At 44.6% G+C, this 18236-nt stretch overlaps 1 protein-coding gene across 1 annotated transcript; it reads right to left on the reverse strand.

Annotated features, from left to right (window-relative positions):
* Positions 1 to 3669: 3669 nt before the first annotated feature.
* LYPLA2 (lysophospholipase 2) lies at positions 3670 to 17943 on the reverse strand. Its single transcript, XM_069757145.1, has 9 exons — positions 17742 to 17943; positions 17616 to 17647; positions 15879 to 15944; positions 15754 to 15801; positions 15596 to 15666; positions 14022 to 14095; positions 12660 to 12761; positions 10360 to 10533; positions 3670 to 4328 (listed from the first exon to the last, which is right to left on the reverse strand). Exons 1-9 carry the CDS (start codon positions 17817 to 17819, stop codon positions 4278 to 4280), a joined length of 696 nt encoding a protein of 231 aa, XP_069613246.1. The 5' UTR covers positions 17820 to 17943; the 3' UTR covers positions 3670 to 4277.
* Positions 17944 to 18236: the final 293 nt, after the last annotated feature.

Consider the following 18236-nt stretch of genomic DNA (forward strand, 5'->3'; position numbering starts at 1 on the left):
AAAAACAAAACAGCCAGTTCCCCTAGATCCCTATTCTAGAATTTTTGCAGAAATGGTGGGAGACGGGGCTGAAAAAGAGTACCCTTAAAGTCCACACTGCAGCACTGGGGGCCCTCTTCAACAAAAAAAAAAAAAAAATTGTAGATCACCCTCCAATAATAAAAATGTTTAACGCAGTCAGTCGCTCAGGAATAGTCTTTCAGCCTTGATTTGCCCCTTGGAATCTAAACCTAAGCGCTGCCGCCCCGCCACCCCACAAAGCCCAGTCACCACTCAGAGCACCACCACCGCACAGAACACCGGCACTGCAGCAGCCTGGGATGGGATTTCCCGGAGGCCTCCGTACCAGCCTGGACCACCGAACAACCCCTGTGACCACTCCTCCACCTGTGCCGATCCCTTCCATGGTAAGCTGAATTCGGACTGTAAGACAGACGCCCATTTGACTTTTTTTTTTCCTATTTTCCTTCTGAAAATTTGGGGTGCGTCTTATGGTCCGGTGTGTCTTATAGTCTGAAAAATACTGTAGTTTTTATTGTGTAAAAGCACCAAAACATAAAGATATAAATGAGGTATCACTGACCCGAAGAATAAAGCGGTCTTACCAATTTTACCACACGCACGAATGGCATAAAAAACAAAACAAAAAGCAATTCTTGAATTGCTGATTTTCTTTCATTCTGTCTCCCAAAATCAGAACAGAAAGCGATCAAAAGTCATGTGCCCAAAGATGGTACCAATAAAAACGTCAGGTCGTCCTGCAAAAAACAAGCTGTCACAAGACTGTTGGCCGAAATATGAAAAAATTGTAGCTCAAAATATGGTCATGCAAAAGCTAGTTTTCGCAGTAAAAAGCATATTTTAGTGTGTGACAGCAGCCAAAGATAGAAACCCGACATAAATCTGGTACTGCTGTAATCACACCAACCCGAAAAATAAAGCCACCTAATCAGTTATACCGAACGAGGACTGGCGTGAAAAATAAATAAAACCAATTCAGTCTGCCTCCCTGGAGTATGGGGCTCGATGAGCAGAGGGGGCTCGCATCGGGCCCCATCTCTTCTGCTCACCGGGCCCCAGCAGTAGGATTCAACCTGTGTTCGAGGTTCAGTTAAAGTCTATTGCCGTAAGGGCTCGCACAGAAATAGTTAGTTAAAAGCCACCAGCCAATCAGAGGCTGGCAGCTGACGTCAGAGTGTAAGTTGCTGGGATATGACGTCAGTCATTCGCCGGTGAGTCCACGCTTGAAATGCGTGGAGGGAACATCGCCGCTGGACTGCTGCCAGGTAAGGAGAAAATGTTTATATTTTTACTGAAATAAGCAAGCCGCAATATGTTTCGGCGGCAGGATGGAAACAAATGGACCATGTGTCTCCATCCTGCCCCATGATCCTGCACTATGTGACATGGGGCAGGATGTAGACACATGGTGTAGGATCATTCATGGGCAGGATGGAGACAGATGGTGCATGATCATGAGGCAGGATGGAGTGACATGGTGCAGGAGTATGAGGCAGGATGGAGACATGGTGCAGGATGGATACACGGTGAAGGATGGAGAAACGGTGCAGGATGGAGAGAGATTATGCAGGATCATGGGGCAGGATGAAGACATGGGACAGGATGGAGACAGATGGTGCAGGATCATGGGACAGAATGGATACTCATGAGGGCAAGATGGGAGAACATGTGGCTGGAGCCAGGAATGAGACACACGGGGACCAAGGTTGGGGATATTACTACAATAAGGGCTATTGAAGGGATATTATTACTGCAGTGATGTATTTTATAATTTGATATTTTGAGGATACTGTTTGAAATGGGAGGGGCGGTCCTGTTACTGTGGAGAGCGATACTGTCGCCTTTTTTTTTTAATCTGGTGTAGTGTAGAAGTTGGGAAAAAATTAAGTAATGTGCTCTGCAAGCAGTGCTCTAGATAACTTATTTCCTGCAGAGACAAGCCCTGGAAGAAGTGATGGCGGTCTGTGCTGGATGAAGATGAAAAGTGAAGATGAAGGACTTTACCTAGAAATGTCACTGGTGAGTCAGTGTGTTACCTCTACACTGACACTATATGCTGTATACTATATACAGAGGTCCTGTGTACAGTGTCACTAGTGATCACTGTATTACCTGTATACTGACACTATATACAGAGCCCGTGTATGTCACTGATCATTGTATTACCTGTACACTGATACTGTATATAGAGCTTCTGTGTATAATGTCACAGGTGATCCCTGTATTACCTGTACACTATATACAGAGCACCTGTGTATAATGTCTCTGGTTATCACTGTATTACATGTACGCTGACACTACAACCCATGGCAAAAATTATGGAATCACCGGCCTTGGAGGATGTACATTCAGTTGTTTGTGTATAAAAAAAAAAAAAGCAGATCACAGACATGGCACAAAACTAAAGTCATTTCAAATGGCAACTTACTGGCTTTAAGAAACACTAATAGAAATCAAGAACAAAAAAATGTGGTAGTCAGTAATGGTTACTTTTTTTAACCAAGCATAGGGGAAAAGTTATGGAGTCACTAAATTATGAGGGGAAAATTATGGAATCATGAAAAACAAACAAATAAAAAAACACTCCAAAACATCACTAGTATTTTGTTGCACCACCTCTGGCTTTTATAACAGCTTGCAGTCTCTGAGGCATGGACTTAATGAGTGTCCAACAGTACTCTTCATCAATCTGGCTCCAACTTTCTCTGCTGTTGCCAGATCAGCTTTGCAGGTTGGAGCCTTGTCATGGACCATTTTCTTCAACTTCCACCAAAGATTTTCAATTGGATTGAGATCCAGACTATTTGCAGGCCATGACATTGACCTTATGTGTCTTTTTTCAATGAATGTTTGCACAGTTTTTGCTCTATGGCAGGATGAATTCCCATGTTTGTATTTGGTTCAGATTTTAGACACAGCTGACTGTGAACAATCAACATATTTGCAACATTGCGTGATGATTTACCCTCTTTTAAGAATTTTATAATCCTCTCCTTTGCTTCAATTGACATCTCTGGTGTTGGAGCCATGATTCATGTCAGTCCACTTGGTGCAACAGCTCTCCAACTCCTTTTTAGATGCAGACTAACAAGCAGATATAATTTGGTGCAGGTGTTAGTTTTGGGTATGAAAATTTACAGGGTGATTCCATAATTTTTTTCCTCAGAATTGAGTCATTCCATAATTTTTCCCTCAGAATTGAGTGATTGCATAATTTTTTCCCTATGCTTGGTTAAAAAAGTAACCATTACTGACTACCACAATTTTTTGTTCTTGATTTCTTTTAGTGTTTCTTAAAGCTAGAAAGTTGCCATTTGAAAGGACTTTAGTTTTGTGCCGTCTGTGATCTGCTTTTTTTTTTATACAAAATTAAACAACTGAATGAACATCCTCCAAGGCCGGTGATTACAAAGTTTTTGCCAGGGATTGTATTATAACAGGCTTTATACCACAGTCCCAACCCTTAAAAGGTAAAATTGGAAAAAAAAAACCTCAAGAATCCCACAACTGCAGTCTGTCAGGTCCAAGGTTTACAACCTACATGTCAATGCTATGTTCTCATGGTTCTCCATCGCAGAGCTATGCCAAGGCCAATCGATCAGCGTGTATGTAATCTAGGAATTAAAAGTGTAAAAGGAAAAGACCAAGAAAGGGTAGAAGGCTTTTATTGTGAATAAAAAAACAAATATGACAGAAATGCTGCTGAAGTAGGTACACTGCTCTCTTCCCAGTGCATGCTGAGCCTTACAAGTACACAATCTGAGCTCAGAGAACATGGATGCAAGGCCTGTAGCATAACGACATCTGTCTGGAGCTGGGACAGACTACTGAAAATACCTAGATAGGGGCACAGTACCAGCTGTAATGGGCCTGAGCTCTGCTCCTGAAAGGACGGAGTGTTTAAGGTACATTCTCATCTCAATACTCAGCTGCTCCTCTGAGGTATATGGTGGCCTCCCGCTGCTACTAGACCTGTAACAGCAGAAATGAAATGTAACACTACAAGGATCGGAAAAAGCAGCAGCAATGATGGCAGAACCGGCCTTTCTTATTCTGCAGGGATTGTGGAATGAGTGTAGGAGCAGCAACCCCCACCCTGTACCTTAAACAGCTCCAATCATGTCTGGCAGGACAGATAATACTTTTATCATAACCCAGCAGAGTGGGGGTGGGTGGGTAATAGGACATGGGCTCAGGGAAGAAACACTGGAGGTCAGGTGGACAGCCATTTTTCCTGCAGTGGAACCATTTGGGAGTTACACTTTTGGGATTACTTTCTCCAAGAAATCTTTCACTGCCATCATTTCCTGGAAAGAAAAGAAAATGTTATGGGACCATTCGCATAACTAAAGGGGTTGTCCATCACCTGTACAATCCATATTTAAATAAAGTATTCCCCCTCGTAAAATGAAATGCTTTTGGGTTAAGAGCATAGAAGCCCAATAGCAGGTGCTGACTGGCTGCAGGGCTCACGTGGCATAATGTCATGCAAACCCAAGTACACAACGACCCCAGTGCAGGCTGTGAGTAACTTATTTTTATTTTACAAGATGGACCATTTAATTTAAATTGGGGTTCACTAGGTAGTGGAGAACCCCATTAAAACCTACAGACAATTAGCAAATATGGTGTACGCTGAATTGAAGTATATGTGTGTCATAATGTGCAACTGTGTTCTCCCATAGAAGTCATGCTTCCAGATTAGAATACCTTTGTGAGGCATGTCCATTGCATTGTGTGTCATATGTGGAAGACTAGCGTGTGAAGTCAGTGTCTGTGCATTTACACGGACAACCCGAGGACTGTGGAAGGCTGTGTTCACAAAGTTTTGCAGCAACAAAATTGGTCATTTTTTTTTATCCAAAGACAGACATGAGAAATATAATGAAAGATTATTATAATTTCTCCTTCCTTTTCTGATCATAGAAAAACAAAAACAATATTGTGTGAACCATTCCCAACATTTGAAGGGATCTTCCACTACTCTTAAGGCCGGTTTCACACGTCAGTGGCTCTGGTACGTGAGGTGACAGTTTCCTCACGTACCGGAGCCACTGACACACGTAGACACATTAAAATCAATGCATCTGTGCAGATGTCATTGATTTTTTGCAGACCGTGTCTCCGTGTACCAAACACGGAGACATGTCAGTGTTCGTAGGAGCGCACAGATTACACAGACCCATTAAAGTCAATGGGTCCGTGTAAAACATTGTCCGTGTGCTGTGCAGGAGACCGCGCTACTGTAAGCGCTGTCCCCTCCACTGGTGCTGAAGCCGCGATTCATATCTTCCCTGCAGCAGCGTTTGCTGTAGAGAAGATATGAATAATCGCGTTTAAAAGAAAGATCCATGTGCCCAACCCCCTTCCACCACCCCCGCTGTTCTTAAAATACTCACCCGGCTCCCTCGCTGGCTGGCGCTGCTTCCTGTCGTGGCCGCACCTTCTGCTGTGTGAGCAGTCACGTGGGGCCGCCCATTACAATCATGAATATGCGGCTCCACCTCCCTTAGGTGGATCTTTATTTTAAACACGATTATTCATATCTTCTCTGCAGCAAACGCTGCTGCAGGGAAGATATGAATCGCGGCTTCAGCACCAGATGCAGGGGACAGCGCAAAACTTTAGCGCGGTCTCCTGCACGGTGCGTGTGGTACCCAGTGGGCACACGTGTGCCACACTGATGTGCCACAGAAACGCACAGGGACACGGATAATTCCGGTACCGATTTTACCGGTACTGGAATTATCTGGACGTGTGAGACTGCCCTAATATGGATGATCTAACCTCAGGATAGCTCATCAATATCAGATTCGCAGGGGCCCAGCACCAATCACCCCCTCGATCAGCTGTTTGCAGCTATGGCAGCGGCCCCATGTAAACAATATGGCGGGTAACGGCACAGCACAATGAATAAGAGCTGTGTGGCAGTTTTCAGCACCAGTCACAACACAATTGTAGTGGTGCCTCTGTTCAGTACACTGTTTACACCCGGCTGTTGCCAGAGCTGAAAAAAAATAAAATAAATTTGATCAGTGGTGTGTTGGAAGTCAGACCACCACCGATCTAATATTGATAATTATCCAATCGAAGTGTCAATAGCATAGAAATGGACAATCATTTAAAAAATGTTCTTTGCAGTGGTGCAAACTTGGCTCCCACACATTACACTACAACGGACTGCTGGTTAAGCCAGTGAGAAGCTCACCTGCTGGTGGACCTAACAAAATTAATTGGGTATAATTAACTATTGAAGGGAATCTGTCAGCAGGTTTTTGCTACCTAATCTGAGAGAAGCATGATGTAGGAAGAGAGCCGGAAGCAAACAATAAGTAACTTCGTTTACTGGGTGCAGCCGTTCTTAGATGTAATACGAAGCAGAGCTGAGAAAGCTAACCCCACCCACACCAGACTATGTACATTGTCCAATGACAGTGAGCTGCTTATCACAGGAGGGGGCGGAGTTGGACTAGGCATTGTGTGCACATCAATCCTGCAAGGATAATGTCCTAGCGATAAAACCTTCAGTGTAAGTAAACAGCATACGGCTTGATAAGTGACACATTGAATTCAGTGTTTTAACTCCTACCTCATGCTGTCCTCAGATTACATAGCAAAAACCTGCTGACAGATTGTTTTTAATTATAAACTAAAACACAAAATAAATGTATGGGCACATGAATCTCTCAATAAAGCAGAATGAGAAAGAATGTCATTAAAGAAGTTGTCCGGTCTAAAATGACAAGTCTGAAGTCACATGGAGAACCCGACTAGACTGTTTCCTGTGCGCACAATACACGTGCATTGCACAAGGCCAATAACAGTCTAGTCGTCATGTTCTAGCCGGGGGTATGCCCATCACATACTAGCGGTCACGGGACTGCAGACACTGGCAAATCTTCGCAACGTGCATTGCATGCAAGAAGGATTCACAAATCTGAAATCTCAGAGTGACTGCAGACTTGTCATTTTAGACCGGCCAACCCCTTTAACCCCTTCATGACCCAGCCTATTTTGACCTTAATGACCTGGTCATTTTTTGCAAATCTGACCAGTGTCCCTTTATGAGGTAATAACTCAGGAACGCTTCAACGGATCCTAGAGGTTCTGAGACTGTTTTTTCGTGACATATTGGTTCATGCAGCTTTACATGAACACCCGAGCCTTACACTATGGCCGGTCCGAATAACTAAAGCAATTGTTACCATCCACCTCTCGTGTCTCCCCTTTTCCTCATAGTCTGTAAGCTTGCGAGCAGGGCCCTCATTCCTCCTGGTATCTGTTTTGAACTGTATTTGTTATGCTGTAATGTCTATTGTCTGTACAAGTCCCCTCTATAATTTGTAAAGCGCTGCGGAATATGTTGGCGCTATATAAATAAAAATTATTATTATTATTATTATTATTCATGTTAGTGGTAAATTAGGTTGATAATTTTTGTGTTTGTTGGTGAAAAAAAATGGAAATTTGGCAGTTTTCAAATTTTGAATTTCTATTCTGTTAAACCAGAGAGTTATGTGACACAAAATAGTTAATAAATAACATTAACCACATGTCTACATTTTTTTGCTAGGAAGTTATAAGGGTTAAAATTTCGCCAGCGATTTCTCATTTTTACAGCAAAATTTACAAAACCATTTTATTTTAGTCACAAAAATGATCTTTTAGCAACAATTTTTTTTATTTTCCCAAGGGTAAAAGGAGAAACTGGACCCCAAAAGTTATTGTAAAATTTGTCCTGAGTATGCCGATACAACATATGTGGGGGGAACCACTGTTTGAGCGCACGACAGGGCTCGGAAGCGAAGGAGCGCCATTTGACTTTTGAATGAAAAATTGGCTCCAATTTTTAGTGGACACAGTGTTGCGTTAGGAGAGCCCCTGTGTGCCTAAACATTGGAGCTCCCCCACAAGTGACCCTATTTTGGAAACTAGACCCCCCACGGAACTTATCTAGATGCATAGTGAGCACTTTCAACCCCCAGGTGCTTCACAAATTGATCCGTAAAAATAAAAAAAAGTACTTTTTTTTTTTTTCACACAAAATTTCTTTTAGCCTCAATTATTTCATTTTCACATTGGCAACAGGATACAATAGATCCTAAAACTTGTTGGGCAACTGGTCCTGAGTACACCGATACCTCACATGTGGGGGTAAACCACTGTTTGGGGACACAGCAAGGCTCGGAAGGGAAGGAGCGCCATTTGACTTTTGAATGAAAAATTAGCTATAATCGCTAGCGGACACCATGTCAAGTTGCCTAAACATTGGAGCTCCCCCACAAGTGACCCTATTTTGGAAACTAGACCTCCCAAGGAACTAATCTAGATGTGCGGTGACCACTTTAAACCCCAAGTGCTTCACAGAAGTTTATAACGCAGAGCCGTGAAAATAAAAAATCATTTTTCTTTCCTCAAAAATTATTTTTTAGCAAGAAATTTTTTATTCTCACAAGAGTAACATGAGAAACTGGACCCCAAAAGTTGTTGTCCAGTTTGTCCTGAGTACGCCGATACCCCATATGTGGGGGGGAACCACTGTTTGGGCACACGTTGGGGCTAGGAAGGGAAGTAGTGACGTTTTGGAATGCAGACTTTGATGGAGTGGTCTGCAGTCATCACGTTGCGTTTGCAGAGGCCCTGAACAGTAGAAACCCCCCACAAGTGACCCCATTTTGGAAACTAGACACACCAAGGAACTTATCTAGATGTGTGGTGAGCACTTTGAACCCCCAAGTGCTTCACAGAATTTTATAACGCACAGCCGTGAAAAAAAATAATAATTTTTTTCCCCACAAAACTAAATTTTTAGGCCCCCATTTTTTATTTTCTCAAGGTAACAGGAAAAATTAGACCCACAAAGTTATTGTGCAATTTTTCCTGAGTACGCTTATGCACCATATGTTTGGGTAAACCACTGTTTGGGCGCACTTCGGGGTTCGTAAGGGAGGGAGCACCATTTGACTCTGAATGCAAGGTTAGCTGCAATCAATGGTGGCACCATGTCGCGTTTGGAGACCCCTGATGTGCCTAATCAGTGGAAACCCCTCAATTCAAACTCCAACACACCCCTAACACTAATCCCAACTCTAGCCATAACCCTAACCACCACCCTAACCCCAACACACCCCTAACCCTAACCACAAGCCTAACCCCAACACACCCCCAACCCTAATCTTAACTCTATTTCCAACGCTAACCCTAATTCCAACCCTAACCCTAAGGCTATGTGCCCACGTTACGGATTCGTGTGAGAATTTCTCAGCACCCTTCTTGAAAAATCCGCAGGTAAAAGGCACTGCGTTTTACCTGCGGATTTACCACTGATTTCCAGTGTTTTTTGTGTGGATTTCACCTGCGGAATCCTATTGAGGAACAGGTGTAAAACGCTGTGGAATCAGAACAAAGAATTGACATGCTGCGGAAAATACAATGCAGCGTTTCCGCGCGGTATTTTCCGCACCATGGGCACAGCGGATTTGGTGATGGAAAACTGCTACGAATCCACAGCAGCCAATCCGCTGCGGATCCGCAGCCAAATCTGCACATAGCCTAATTCTAACCCTAATTGCAACCCTAATCCTAATTGCAGCCCTAACCCTATTTCTAGCCCTAACCCTAATTGCAACCCTAACCCTAGTGGAAAAATAAAAGTAAATATATTTTCTTTATTTTATTATTGTCCCTACCTATGGGGTAATAAAGGGGTGGTTTATTAACTATTTTTTTATTTTGATCACTGTGATAGGTTCTATCACAGTGATCAAAATGTACCTGGAATGAATCTGCCTGCCGGCAGATTCAGCGGGCGCACAGCGCATGCGCCCGCCTTTTTGGAAGATGGCGGCGCCTATGGAGAAGGCGGACGGACAGCGGGAGGGACCCCGGAGCTCGGTAAGTATGGGGGCTGGGATCGGAGCACGGGGGGGAGCGGACAGGAGGACGGAGGGGAGGGGATCGGTGGCGGGGGCAGATGGTGGTCTCCGGCCATGGTTGATGATATTGCAGCATCGGCCATGGCTGGATTGTAACATTTCACCAATTTTCATTGGTGAAATATTATGATTGCTCTGACTGAAAGTGAAAGAGAAACAGTCACTTTCAACAGCCAATCAGAGAGATCGTAGCCACAGGGGGGTGAAGTACCACTCCCCCTGTCCCTGCAGGTCGGGTGAAATTACAGTTAACCCTCTAACAGTTAACGCGATCATTCTGTGACACAGCATATGCGTCACAGGTCGGATTGGCACCGACTTTCATGACGCATACGCTGTGTCACAGGTTGGGAAGGGGTTAAAGAGAAAAATAACTTTACTGCGGGGGGCACACAATTCTTACCTCCTGACTGGTGTTGTGCATGACTCCAGAATATGATTTGAACTGAACCTTTGTTGGGGTCACCACAGTTTTCAGCTTTTCGGAGGTGAGAGTTCCAAAGCGAACTGGAATCATGGGATCAGCTTCCCCGTGACACTGCAGGATGGAGATGTCCTTATTTACACCACATGAGGCCTGCAATTAAGGAAAAAAACAAGTATTTCGACAGTAAAAGAGCCATAACAGACATTCCAGCTTTCTTGCAAAATGCAGTCTCCTTCTTTTGCCCACTTTTTATTATGGAGTGATATTTTCTGCATATAAAACAATAGAAGCCTAAATTCTTAAATCCGATCCTTACTGAAGTCTGTGGTCTTAATATAGTAGCCTTACTTTTAATTTTGCCTTAAAGGGATTTTCACAACTAACAACAGACTGGTGGGGTGAACTGCGCAGCACTACCACTGATCGGCGGTTATCCGCTCTGACGACGAATGGTTGTAAACAGTGTACGGAGCTGGAACAGCATAGCCGCGGTCACTTCTGAGTTCTGCAGCACTTAAAGGGAATGGCTCACCAGGTTTTTGCTACTTTATCTGAAATCAGAATAATATAAAGAGACCCTGGTTCCTGTGATCTATCACTTAATTTATTGGGTGCAGCACTTGTGATACAATCAGAGTTTTTTAGATTTGGCGTGCATCAATTTAGGAAGCTGCACTATCTGCAGTCCAAGGTGAGGGGGCATGCAGGGATGTAGCCAGTCCTCTGGCTTCTAATAGCAGCCAGTCCACTGAAAAGGTCTCCTTTACTGCAGGGCTACTAGCAGGAAGTAGGCCATACACCACCCCTCGGATTGCAGACACTATAGTGGGGATGATGTGACAGGAGATGTTTTTCACTGCGCTGCTCACCCCTCCGTATGGGACATTACAGCACTGTGCAGCTCCATGTTGTTCGGGATATGGGGCATGCAGGGATGTAGCCAATCCTCTGGCTTCTAGAAGCAGCCAGTCCACTGATAATGTCTCCTTTACTGCAGGGCTACTAGCAGGAAGTAGGCCACACACCACCCCTCGGATTGCAGACACTATAGTGGGGATGATGTGACAGGAGATGTTTTTCACTGCGCTGCTCACCCCTCCATATGGGACATTACAGCACTGTGCAGCTCCATGTTGTTCGGGATATGGGGCATGCAGGGATGTAGCCAATCCTCTGGCTTCTAGAAGCAGCCAGTCCACTGATAATGTCTCCTTTACTGCAGGGCTACTAGCAGGAAGGAGGCCACACACCACCCCTCGGATTGCAGACACTATAGTGGGGCTGGTGTAACAGGAGATGTTTTTCACTGCGCTGCTCACCCCTCCGTATGGGACATTACAGCAGTGTGCAGCTCCATGTTGTTCAGGATATGGGGCTGTGTAATGTGCCCTGAGCTATGTTTTTACTGACACTATTTTTGGATATATACAATGTTTTGATCGCCTTTTATTGCAAGGTTTCAGCGGCCAAACAAAAAAGTAATTCTGGAGTTAATTATTTTTTTGTTACACAGTTTACGGATTGGATTAATTCATTTTATATTTTGATAGACCGGACATTTCTCAACGCAGCAATATCAAATATGTATTTTTTAATGCTTTTATTTTCAATGGGGCATAAGGTGGTGATTTGAACTTTTGTTTTCTTTGTTCATATTTGTTAAAACTTTATTTTTACTGTATTAAATAGTCCCCTTAGGGGACTTGGAAGCTGTGATCGTCTGATCGCTAGTCCTATACATAGCAACGCAACAACACTGCCATATATAGCAGAAATCACAATCTAGGAACGCCGGCCACAGACCGGCATTCACAGTAGAATCATAATGAAAGGCACGTGGAACATCAGCAGACGTCACGGTCTGACAGCATGATTTAACAGGTTAACGGAGCTCCAATCCACCTGCAGATGTTAGAGGCACATGATGGCTTATTAAATCAGCCACCATGTGTGGGGAAAGACGTGGGCTCCACATGCAAGCCCACATCGAAGACAAGGACATGACACATTATGTAAATATACTTCATATATTGTGAAAACCGTTTACCGTATACCACCACAGCACTGGTACTGGAAGGGGGAGGGGGGGTGATTATTGTAATAGCTATTCTGAAAGAACTCCCTAGATCATGAAGTCATAAAATATGCTGTATGTATAGAGCATAGTCTATGGCTATGCTGGAGATTGCTCTTAGCATCGTATAATACATTAAAGCAAATGAAAAAGGACCTTTCAATGAATATTAGATTTCACTACAGGGTTACTCAAATTTTACCTGAGGGAAAGTCTTGTGCAGCGGCAGCCAGCAGCTAAGTCCCACAATTCCAGCAAGTTTGTGTTGACAGGTCAGGGCAGTATACAAGGACAGGGCACCTCCCTGGAAAAGAACAAGCACAGATGTGGAAATCTCCATTATTATATACGCAAACAATCAAAATATAAACCAGACAATAGATTAGTGTCAGCACTTTATGCAAACCTCCCTTAACTAGTCTGGCTGCCAGACACCATGAAATTTGGAAGCCCGGACCAGTTTTAATGTTGACATTCACAAATAAAACCAAAAAGAGAAATAAGAATTTATCATGAACGAGAGAAGCAGATGAGAGAGTAGTGGTCACATGGCTTCGAGTATGCAGACCACCGGCTCTACAGAGCATCAGTGCTAAGCCGACTGTCAGTCACAGCCACCGCTGACTCTGTACTCAGTCACTGACACCACGCCATACGGTCCTCTGAGTGAAAGCAGGAGGCTGCAGGGAGGAATCAAGCTAATTTCCTCCCAGTAGCCGGGTTCTCAGTGTGCTGGCCACATGGTTACAGAACGTTATTAACCTGCAGATTAACCCAATATGTTAGTGTGGTTTTTTTTTCAAATGAAAGATTATCTTTAAGAATTATATTTAGAATTTCACATCCTGCTAGAAGCACTCTTACCCAAACCTATAATGACAGACCCCCTACTCCAATGTGTAAACTACCAATTATGTACATTTTTTCTGAAACTAGCTGGAAACAGTCTATTTCAGTTGGTGAAGAATGGCAGACATTGTCTAGCGATAATCACGATCACTATGACTGTACCATTATTGCTCGAGTAGCACTTAGCGTGTTTTCCGCTATATCGGCTATAACTTCTCAGTACTTTAAAGGGGTTGTCCACCGGGTAAGGGTGTTACTTCATGTTAAAGGAAAATCTATTAATCTGCTTTGATTTTTTTGTAATCTGCCTGGAGTTTGTGTCAGCAGACTGTTAGAATCTGGGTATATGCTTTAATAAAAAAAAGTACTTGATTTAAGAAAAAAAAAAAAAAAACACTTAAAAAAAGGGGGGGGGGGGGGGGGGGGTTGTCTATTCATAAGCTAGAAGTCTGCAGTCCCTCTATGTGTCACTATGTGACTGCAGACTTTTGAATCCTGACTTTGCGAAACACTGTGAGGATCCTCCGATGCGGCGATCAGTGATCATGTGACCACAAATATGTAATGTGCATAGTCCCTGCTTTATAAGAGGGGGATGTGCAGCCGCCAAACACCACTGATGGGGCAGGCAGAGCACCAATATGCATCCAATAAGTGAAAATGAAGTGTAATTTAGGCTGCAGAAAACTTTAATTTTTGCATGGTAGGTAGGTACCTGTGAAAATCCACCAAGAACAATCCTATTAGCTGGAATTCCATTCTTCACCTCGTGTTCAATTATGCTTTTAACTGAAAGGACAAGAAAAGTAAAGTAGAAAACCAAGAAATGGGCAGAAACCGCATATGCACCCTTTACAGATGCCGACTATCTACTTTCCCTGTACTCGGTTGGAGGAAAGCAGACTATTCCAGCACCATGTCCTACTTATATGCCGAGGGCTCAAGAACTGTGCCCACACGATATACAGCATGTCTGGGCTGCAACAACCAAGGATGGCAGATGCCGCTGTCAATTGCTAAAGCGGGACCTAATGTTTTTATTTTACTCACTTAAATAGCGCCATTAATGCCACAGCGCTTTACAGACATTGTCATTACTGTCCCCATTGGAGTATGGGAGGAAAATGAAAAACCTGAAGCAAAACCACTGGAAGAACATATAAATTACTTGCAGATGTTGTCCTTCGTGGGATTTGTACCTGCTGCAAAGGAACAGTGCTAACATCCGAGGTGCCCATAAAACTAAAGCGGTCTTCACAGGAGGAGTGAGCTCCATCTATAAACCCATTGCCCATTGGAGCTTCCATGGCAAGCAGGGCTAACATAGACCCCCAGGTCTGACATGTAAACTAGCCCTATTAGGCCTTCGCTAATGCAAGACTACGAGGATGCTTGTCAGTAACACAATCAGCCATACTAAACTGCACTACAAGAGTATTCCAATGGGTCACCCAAGCAAAATGTAAGAAAAACACTGATTCCACTCTGCAACCACTATTGCATGCATCCAACAGCCAAAATGCCCTATGGAAATTTGTAGGCAGTTTGATGAACCACTTTTATGCTACTTGGGGGTCAACAATAGCCGGTCTGAGAGACATTTTATTTCACCTTTAACTGGGTCTCATTTATGGCCCTTAAAGGGGTTGGCATGATAAACTGTGGCATAATCACTTTTCGGCACCCCTGCGAATATTACGCTGTCATCAGCGAAACATCCAATGCTGCGCTCTGTTAGTCACCTGGCCTCTGCCGCAGTCCTGTGACTTGTGAATGGGGCAGACAATGCTGCTGGAGTCGGCACAGACCCCTGGAGCGCCCTCCACTGGATCCTCGGTGGCACTGGAATACGAGCATGCCACTGTGTATTATTCTGAAGTCATCCCTGCCGTAAACTACATTTATTTCACTGCCGAACTAGCCTTTACCAAGCTAGCACCAACACTACAGTATAAAGGCTCTGTTCACTTTTACCAGGGCGCTAGGGTAATATAAATAAAATTGTATTATATTTAGTGTTTTATACTATAAAAACAAGTATAAACCACTAAAAAAAAGTTTTATAAAGTGAAACATTTATTTTTGTATTTATGGACTTAAATTATTCATAAAACAGCTTTGCCAGGTGCATGATAATGGTGTCTGACAAGTTTATACAGCTTCTTAGATTTCGGCTTATTGGCCTCTCCCCACCGAGAAGGGGGAATTGTCGCCCAAGCCAAGCACACACAGGTATGACAGGTAGGGAGGGAAAGCAGTTGGCCAACGAGCAATTAACGGTCATCTTACTGCTATCTGAAGCCTTCTTAATGCCTGCCTCGTCCTCAGGCGCATCTGGACTCAGACCCATTAGGTCAAACCTGCGAGGAACAGAAGAAAAGGTTCCGGAACAAGAAGCTTCAGTAATCAGCCAACTGGAATCAGACCCAAGGCGGACGCAGACTTACCATGCCGGCATCACCATCTTCATGTTCAGGGTCACAGGAATGCGCGGCCTGCATGTAGGAAGGGTTACTGTCATCAGGTCGCACAGGAAACCTACACATCACTATCCAAGTCAATTAATACTTACGCGTGTGGGCAGATGTATTTCACATGAGGCAGTTTAATTGCAGACAGGGCCTCGGCCCAGCCATGTCTAGAGAAGAAGAGAACAAACCTGTGGCAGTTACCTACATACAACATAAACCTCTCTAGGGGGCGGCAGTGTGACATACAGGATGGACCTAGGAGATAGAGCTGTCCCCTTATCCGAAATTAGGCTCAGATGCATTTATCATTGCAGGTGAGGAGACCCAGAAATCACGGCCCATGCACAGACGTGTGGACACAGCGGGACCCCTCTGTCACACATATATACACTAGATGGTGGCCCGATTCTAACGCATCGGGTATTCTAGAATATGTATGTATATAGCAGCCACATAGTATATAGCACAGGCCACGTAGTATATAGGAGCCATGTAGTATATAGCAAATACTACGTGGTCTGTGCCATATACTATGTGGCCGCTATATACATACATATTGTACAATACACGATGTGTTAATACAGGCTACGCAATATATAACAGTGGCCACGCAGTATATAACACAACCACGTACTATATAACACAGCCCACGCAGTATATAGCAGCCACGCAGTATAACACAGGCGACAGTTTATAACACAGGCCACGCAGTATATAACACAGGCGACAGTTTATAACACAGGCCACGCGGTATATAACACTGGCCACATAATATATAGCACAGCCCACGCAGTATATAGCAGCCACGTAGTATATAGCAGCCACGTAGTATATAACACTGCCCCCGGAGTATATGGCAGACATGCAGTATATAACACAGCCCACATAGCATCTAACACTGCTATGTAGTATATAGCAGCCACACGGTATCTAACACAGCCCACGTAGTATACAGCAGTGTGGGCACCATATCCCTGTTAAAAAAAAAAATTAAAATAAAAAAGTTACATACTCACCCCCTGGGATCCACTGAAGCTCCGGCGATACGCGCACGGCTGCCGCCATCTTCCGTTCCCAGGATGCATTGCGAAATTACCCAAATGACTTAGCGGTCTCGCGAGACCGCTAAATCTTTTGGGTAATTTCGCAATGCATCGCCGGGAACGGAAGATGGCGGCCGGCGCGAGTGGCTCGGCGGACTACGGAGGGTGAGAATAGCAGGTTTTTTGTTTTATTATTTTTAACATTACATTTTTTTTTTTACTATTGATGCCGCATAGGCAGCATCAATAGTAAAAAGTTGGGGACACACAGGGTTAATAGCAGCAGTAACCTTACCCGCGGCATAACGCGGTCAGTCACCGCCGGCATTAACCCTGTGTGAGTTGTGACTGGTACGCGGGCGCTGACTGCGGGGAGCAAGGAGCGGCCATTTTCTTCCGGACTGTGCCCATCGCTGATTGGTCACGGCAAAACAGCCACGACCAATCAGCAACTTGGATTTCCATGACAGACAGAGGCCGCGACCAATGAATATCCGTGACAGACAGACAGAAGGACAGACGGAAGTGACCCTTAGACAATTATATAGTAGATATATTGTCACAGCAAATAGCGATGTGCCACAGAAAGTGCCCTCCATGTGGCCAGTGCTGGGATCCATGGTGACAATGACCCGTCAGATGCTTCTCCTCTGCTGCACTTGGCAATGTGGCATGGAGCAGGGCTAATGTGTGACCTCTGGTGCATCCCCTGAGGACCCCTATCCCTGTGGGTGGCGATCACACATTCTCCCATATTGTGACACCACCCGCCTGCACGACCACCAGGTCACTTACCCAGAGTCCCCTAGGCCATGGAGGAAGATCACCTGCGGACAGAAGACACACAGATCAGACACGCCGGAGCCAGGAGGACGCTACCCGCACTCATCTCCGCTCCAGCCCGCACAGTAACGTGCTCACCGCTGCGGTCTCTCGCTCCCCTCCGGGCACGGTCACAGCGTCGGTGAGTAGCGGCACTGACATGTTGTTTCCGCACATGCACCGGAGTGATGTCACACACCGCCCCGGTGACCTCTGACCTCCCGAGAAGAAACAATGAGCCGCAGCCGCTGAGCGGATCTAACCCCGGCGCATGTCACGTGTTCGCGCCTCTCCCCGAACGTCACGGCCACACGCAGCAATCCGTCACATGCCATTAGGCGGCCATCTTACTTGTGGCGGAAAAGCCCTAAAGGCAGAGGGGTTTTTCCTTCTCAATTCATTGAAATAAAAATCTGATTTTTATCCATTTTGTACGGACTGTGAAATCCATTCTGCTACTAAGCAGTAGCCATGCTAGAGAGTACACTCACCCCGAGAAGGTCAAGAATAAACTAATCCTGTGTAGTCACCCTATCCACCGTGCAGGTCCATGATAGGACTTGTAGGACTTGTGCACACGCTGCTCATTTGATG

This window comes from Ranitomeya imitator, chromosome 3, assembly GCF_032444005.1.
Source record: "Ranitomeya imitator isolate aRanImi1 chromosome 3, aRanImi1.pri, whole genome shotgun sequence".
Taxonomy (NCBI): Eukaryota; Metazoa; Chordata; class Amphibia; order Anura; family Dendrobatidae; genus Ranitomeya; species Ranitomeya imitator.